Source organism: Triticum aestivum, chromosome 3A (assembly GCF_018294505.1).
Source record: "Triticum aestivum cultivar Chinese Spring chromosome 3A, IWGSC CS RefSeq v2.1, whole genome shotgun sequence".
NCBI classification, from domain to species: Eukaryota; Viridiplantae; Streptophyta; class Magnoliopsida; order Poales; family Poaceae; genus Triticum; species Triticum aestivum.
In genome coordinates this window covers 504,699,537-504,706,291 of record NC_057800.1, presented here as the reverse complement: position 1 = coordinate 504,706,291, position 6,755 = coordinate 504,699,537, and the positions used below count along the sequence as shown (strand labels likewise).

Below are 6,755 nucleotides of genomic sequence, written 5' to 3'. Positions count from 1 at the left end.
ATGGTTTGTTGTTATCACTTGTAGCACTAGTAATGTTTGCATGTTCATAGATAGGCAACTGTCAGGTTTTTATGAGGGACACCGTCTTTTTAACTTATACTAGCACAAATGCCCGTGTGTTGCAACGGGAGAGAATTTTTTTAGCATGCACTCAATTTTTCTAAGAAATATATATGCAAGCACAACCCCCATGTTTCGCTACGAAGAAAGTGCTAGTTACCCTGTCCACCTAAACACCGAACTCAAAACATCCGACTGCATGGCACGGCAACAACAGAACGTTGCCACCCAGGGAGGCGTTGCAACGGGATATTAATATCCTTGAACCCACGCATCTAAACAGATAAATATCAAGCCAAATAACTGTTACAATGAACCGCTAAATTCTGGCATGCAAATGGAAGACAATGACAATCTCCATTTATCAAAGAACAAAAAATTGTATGAAACTAAAACAACAAATTTGGTCTCATACTATGAATAATTCATAATACAACAACAACTTATCAGGTCAAGGGTACAAATTATTTCTAGTGAAGTGCAGAACCCATGGGTGATTGACCTTACAAATATGATAATTCTGGTAACAAAATTGCTTGTCTTTTCGATATGCGCCAAAATGGTCCTTGATAGAACACATGGATATAGTTCACAAATGAACCGAGGATCAGAAGCTTGTGGATTGACCCGTTTCAAATTTAGTATGAAAATGAGTAAAATAATTATAATAATTTATGACTGGACTGGAAATGTGATCTCCTCTGTGGATCACACCTGCAAAATAATGATATAATGTACTTGAATCTAGGAAAAAACTTATATGTAAAATTTTAGATATGACTAATACCAAGCTATGCATGTCTAGTTGTCCTGCTGAGCTCCATCTCAGGTGCAATCTCTGGACCAACTCACTTCTTAGCGATCAACAATGAGCGCAGGCAAGTCACTATGACAACACATGAATGTCTCACAACAGATGCATCCAATAATTCAAACCGGCAGTTAAGCATCACTATGTACATTGCCGATGAAGACCCTAATACAGTGTTGCTGATTCAGAAAATAAATATGCAAAGTCGATGCTACTATTTTCAGGTATATACACAGTACCAAATAGAGGTAGATTCATCAGTGAATATGTGAGTCCTTGATTGCACTGTCATCAAAAAAGCTGCTCATTGCCCATGTTTGTCTCCCAATTAGCTACAAACAGACAATAAGGTCAACTAACAATGCACATTTTCATTGAGTTAAAAGCATAGCCTGCAAAATGAATCAGATGCCAAGATTTCACTATTCTTTAGTGCATTGAAGATCAATGGAAAACGCAAATCAGCAAAGGCCTGTAATCATGGTCTTTCATTCAAGTCTGTAGCATTGTGATCAGGTCTGCAATTATGGTATTCCATTCAGGTTTGTAGCATTGAGATCATTGTCGTGTCTTGGTAACCATCATGATGTATAGCCCACGAGATGCCAGCCGACAATACCAGCATCCATTGGAAATCTGCAGCTATGTATCAGCACCTTGTGCACGTGCATGCCTGTAAGACAACTAACTCATGGGCTTCTTACCTGTTGTTCCGGATCGTTCTTCCTTGGACTTCAGTTTGGAATATTGACGGCCTAACAAATCAAAAGCATTTCAATCCATCTCATCAATCAACTTATGTGCTAGCTCAGAGCGCCCAACCTTTTCAGGTCACTGATCAGTGGACGGTGGATATATAAATCAAAGGCTGGTGTAACTTACACGCACTTGGACTCGGGCATCGCCTTCAGGTCATGGTGGACACCGTCTGGTCCAGTCCGATCCCTGACCAAGCCGTTGTTTGGATCGGCAGGTGGGCTATGTAAGCGAGTGATGTGAGGAAGCGGACGACGTGCATGAGTGCCAACGTGCCCGACAAATTAACTGACAACTGAAACTTTGATGAAACTGATGAACTGAATTTTTTGAATCTGATGAAACTAAATCTGACGAAACTGATGAAACTGAAACTGTCGAAACTGAGGGAACTTTAGGACAGCATAGGTGGCACCGTAGTGGCCTCGTGCGAAGGCTGCTGCAGCCTCAGAGGGAGCTGCACGAGGGAGGGGCAGCCGAGTTGGTCGTCATCCCTTGTCGTGGATCATTGGAGCTGCGGGTCGCAGGTGGCGGAAGAGCATATCCGGGGCTGGGAGGAGTAGCCGCGGGTCGCCGCATATAGGGCACGTCAATCCTATACGGGCAGCCAGCATACCCAATCAGGATTAAGTCACGAACCCGCAATCCTGATGAAGTCAGATCTCTCGATAATAGGCTGCCCAGTGTGATGCAAATGCTAGCAGTATGTGTACTTCTTAAATTAAGTGAAGCAAGTTCATACAATAATTAGAAGGTTCAGTACACTTTTCTGTTTCAAATTTTTTTTCTTGTGATGCGGCAAAGAAATTCTCCTACAGTTGCAAAAATCATTATTCATAGTTTAATAGTAATAATGTTCAGGAAGGCACAAATTTATTGCTAAATGTCCATGCCAACTATGACATCAGAGGTCTCCCGTTGTATCTGGAGTAGTGAATCCAAAACTTTTTGTTCTACTGAACCTATATAAATCTCAGATTCTCAATCCAAGAGCTTCTAACTCTTCTCCTCGACATCAGTAACGCCCATTTGTATCTCAATTATGGTATGGAGTGAAATCTAGGGTAAAATAGAAATGATTGAATAGGCTTAGCAATGCTTTTGCAAGTTTAAAACACAACTTTCAGTGATGGGAGAAGATCAAAATTTCATGTTACCTACATGTTGAGTAAAACATGAGTACATTGCTTGCAATACGGCCTATAAGTAGGATCAAGATTTCAAGATCGGCATTTCTGCACAAGAGAGTTTCACCAACAGTAGCAAGTTACCTGGTGGGGTATAACAACCACTGCTGCTCATTGGAGTCCGACTGTAACCACGTATTCATATGTAAATATATATTCAATAAATATGTAAAGCCCAAATCCGTATTTTATCAATTTATTGAAGCTATAACTTTTATATTTTAGCATGACATGATTAATATAGAAAACTATGTAGGTTTGTAGCATGATAATTATCAAAATGACTTTGTATATAAACTACCAATAAGATATTCCAAGTTGTTCCGAAAATAACAGAGAAATGTTACTACATACCCATACTCCTCAGGCATATTTTTCTGTCATTATTCATACGTCATTGCATCACACACACACACCAGAATTGATCGCATCAAGTGTACTCCATTGCATCTGCCAACATTAATTGCGATATATGTTAGTGTACATAGATATCAAGAAAACGTACAAACTTTCATAGAAATAACTTCAGCAATCTTACAGTTGGAGTTGCTGTCAAAATTATTCTACATAGATCACGTGCTAGTTTTTTTTCTTTTTTTGCCTAAAGCTCTCCATCTTCACTTCATAATTGTTACGTAGGTTGAAGTGGACCTTGTTAGATTAATACAATAGGCTAATTTCCATAAGAGAAATGATTTTGCAGGATACTTCGACAAATAAGTTAATGAAATTTTGCAACCTGGTAAGCAAAAGAGGTAGGCGCAAGATGAGAATTCACATGCAGTTGCAGAATAAATATGATGTGTCACCAATTAAATTGCTCTCGTCAGATTTGTTAATCATAATGGCAATCTTGGGGGAAGAAGTAGAGGGCCCTGAAGCAGGTAGGACGACACGGAGGCAGACCATGTGTGCCGCAGCTTACGGAACTGAAATTTAAACCAGCAGCAGTTCAAGTTACATGAGAAAACTGGAAATAGTTATTTACTAAAGTTTAGTCAATATAAGGAAAAGACGGGTAGAAAGCATATTGTACCCGATTCATGGTACATGTCTCTGAGTCTTTCAACAATCTTATAGCCCTGATCCTTGTCCCTTTCTTTAGAAACACTGAAATCCTCCTCAAACTTAGAAATTCAGACTATACTGCTTAGCTGCAGTATAACACCCTGACCTGAACTCTTCATTTGGTGCCAGGTAGCACTTTGATGCCGTGTTTATATGTTCCAAAACTGTAGGTGGACTGGTGGAGTACTACTTTAGTGATGAGGATCTTCTGATGCATATCATGCCATCGATTACCTCTCTTTGGACATCTTCCTTAATTTAGTAACTCAATTTTCTAATGGGAAACTAATGGCGGAGATCCTATAGACCTCTGATGCAAATTACCTATCCACGACAGAGTCATAGAACAATCAAGCTATTCTTTTTCTTTACTAATATTGCGGGTTGTACAGATCCGGACCTCACCGCCGACAGGGAGGCATTGAGGTGGGGGCCATGTTCGTCGTGATACTCATTAGCATGGCAATGAGAGGGCCTTCCGGCCCAGCGGCTTCATCAACCAGCGCGTGTGCCACTGCCATATACAAGAATCATCTACACAGAATTTCTGTTTAGTGCGTTCATGCCTTTTTAATTTGCCAGTGATCGATGCATGGACTGCCGAAACATGCATTCTAATCAACGGACGGTGGTGCAGACACTACAACAAACACAATCAATTCAAAGTCAGAAACAGAAAAGGGATAAGCAGCAGCTAGACCATTCACCAATTGTAGTAACTACTTCATGTTACAGGCCACACAACTTCAAGAGCATAGCAAGCAAGCAAGCAGAAGCAAAAAAACTGAAGCAACAAAGATAAAAGACAAACAACACTCACCGACGGCAACTGGAGCTCTGCACGGCCCCTGCCAGCGCCATCGCAGACCACCAGCTCGAACGGCCCTACCATGTCACGGACCCTAATGCCGGAGCCGAACGCCAGGTCACCATCGCCGGTCACGAAGTCGACCCCGTTGGGCCCAACCACCTCCTCCACCACGGGGGCGTCGAGGAGGCTCCAGTCGACGACCCCGTCGGAGGCCCGCGCCAGCGCGACCACGGGGCCCCACGTGGGCGGGGAACTCGTAGCACTACACGGCGTTGACGAGCGCGCCCTCGGCGTCGAGCGGCCAAACCCGGACCTCGGCGTCGGGGTCCCAGCCGTACTTGTCGACGATGGCGTCGACGACATCATCGAAGAAGGTGGGATCCGGGGCGGGCATCGGCTGACGGCTCGCGAAGGCGTAGGCGTGGGAGGAGGCGTTGGAGATGGCCGCGAGCGGGGACAGCGAGGAGCAGCGCGAGGAGAAGTAGGAGGATCGGGCAGGCGTAGGAGGTCCGATCCCCCCGGAGGCCCGGACCAGCGCCGCCGCCATCTTTGTCCTCATGGTGTGTTGGGGACGACGGCCTGGAGTCGGGATTGGGGCAGGCAAAGACCGGGTGTTGCGTCCGTCCGTTCGGGTGAGAACGAATCGTTTTTTTTACTTATTACAACTAACTTAAATCTGGAGCATGGGTTAATTACTAGAAACTTGAGGGAGTGTTTCGCAAAAATGCCGCGATGGTTAACCCGCAGACTCGATCCGTGCTTTATTATTAGGGAGAGATATGTGTTGCAATCATTTTGCTTACATCAAAGAAATTTACAGATGTCTGGGTTGCTGGTAAATGGTACCGACTTGTTACTTTAATATGTTGCCAAGAACTTGTTAGTTTTACTAGTTCATGTGTAATTAAATACATTGCCAAAACTGGTTAGTTTTACTAGTTTGATGTTAGTTTCTTATGGCTCTTGCAAAACTTTATTTATTGATTTCTAACATTCAAGTTTGCAGGATCCATATGAAACTCCGTTGGCACAACATGTATGTTTTCAGAAACTTCCTTGTTTACCTAGTTTGCTGCTGTAACTTGTTGATGTAATCATCTTACCAACTTCAAGTTTTCAGGATCCAATTGGAAGTCAATTGCACAGCAGGTACATTTTCAAAAATATATTTTTGTAACAGGTTTGCTATTGTAACTTGTCTCTCTAATCAAGTTACTAACTACTCAACTTTTCAGGATCCAAGTGAAACTCCAATGCCACAACAGGTTCCTTTTGCTAAACTTGTTTGTTTAACTGCTTTGCTGCTGCAACCGGTTGCTCTAATCATGTTATTGGCTACTCAACTTTTCAGGATCCAATAGAAACTCCAATGCCACAACAGGTACCTTTTGCAAAACTTGTTTGTTTAACTACTTTGCTGCTGCAACAACTGGTTACAATGATGTTAATAACTACTTTTCAGCATCCAATTGAAACTGTTTATTTTCTTGTTTGTTTAACTGGTTTGCTGTTATAACTCCTAGTTGAGATGTTTTGCTAAGTTTGACTTTTCGGAATCCAATCGGAACTTTAATGGCAAAACAGGTTAGCCCAAGATCAAAGAGTGAGGTCCCCATGGACGTTGTATCATCCCACAGCAGTGGCACCGGCCTAATCGTGCATCATGAATTGCCAACTGCTGATACTCTAGAGGCTAAACTAGTGGTAGAAAGAGATTCTGCTTCTGCACTTAGAGATGAAGTTGACATGTTGAGGAAGCAAACAACACAATCACAAGCAGTACTCAAGACAACCATTAAATATTTGGTGGATTTCAAAACGAAGCAAGTTGGGACTGACTGCATTGTTAAGGTCCTGAAGGAAAAAAGGACATTAAATTCCCACTTGGTAAATCATAGGTGAAGTGTTCTTTCCATTGTTGAATAACCTTTGTGTTGTTTGTTCATGTAATTGATCAAACCATTTGTTTTAGAGATCATGTAATAATTGTTTTTTGTTTTTTGGTTTGTAATTTTATTTGATCACAAGTATGTTTTAATTGATAAGACTCGGAGACATTTCA

The 6,755-nt window shown here is 42.0% G+C and overlaps 1 protein-coding gene across 11 annotated transcripts; it reads right to left on the bottom strand.

Moving 5' to 3' along the window:
• Positions 1–385: 385 nt before the first annotated feature.
• LOC123061878 (uncharacterized) lies at positions 386–5,317 on the bottom strand. 11 transcript variants are annotated; one of them, XR_006429394.1, is made up of 6 exons: positions 3,851–5,317; positions 3,554–3,743; positions 3,353–3,434; positions 1,754–3,264; positions 1,576–1,626; positions 386–1,507 (listed from the first exon to the last, which is right to left on the bottom strand). XR_006429394.1 is itself a non-coding variant. In XM_044485161.1 (2 exons), exons 1-2 carry the CDS (start codon positions 5,057–5,059, stop codon positions 3,217–3,219), a joined length of 405 nt encoding a protein of 134 aa, XP_044341096.1. In that variant the 5' UTR covers positions 5,060–5,317; the 3' UTR covers positions 386–3,216. The 11 variants fall into 11 exon arrangements, 3 of the variants coding, with proteins under 3 accessions (XP_044341096.1, XP_044341095.1, XP_044341094.1); XR_006429395.1 differs by having other exon boundaries at positions 386–1,626; XR_006429396.1 differs by having other exon boundaries at positions 386–2,222; positions 3,169–3,264.
• Between the last annotated feature and the right edge of the window lie 1,438 nt (positions 5,318–6,755).

What these genes read in the sequence shown, in the direction of transcription:
- LOC123061878 (XM_044485159.1), bottom strand. Translation starts at nt 5,059, where the DNA reads ATGATGTCGTCGACGCCATCGTCGACAAGTACGGCTGGGACCCCGACG. An exon ending in CAGAGCTCCAGTTGCCGTCG is followed by an intron (nt 4,523 to 4,702) that starts GTGAGTGTTGTT and finishes TGTTTGTTGTAG; the next exon opens with TGTCTGCACCACCGTCCGTT.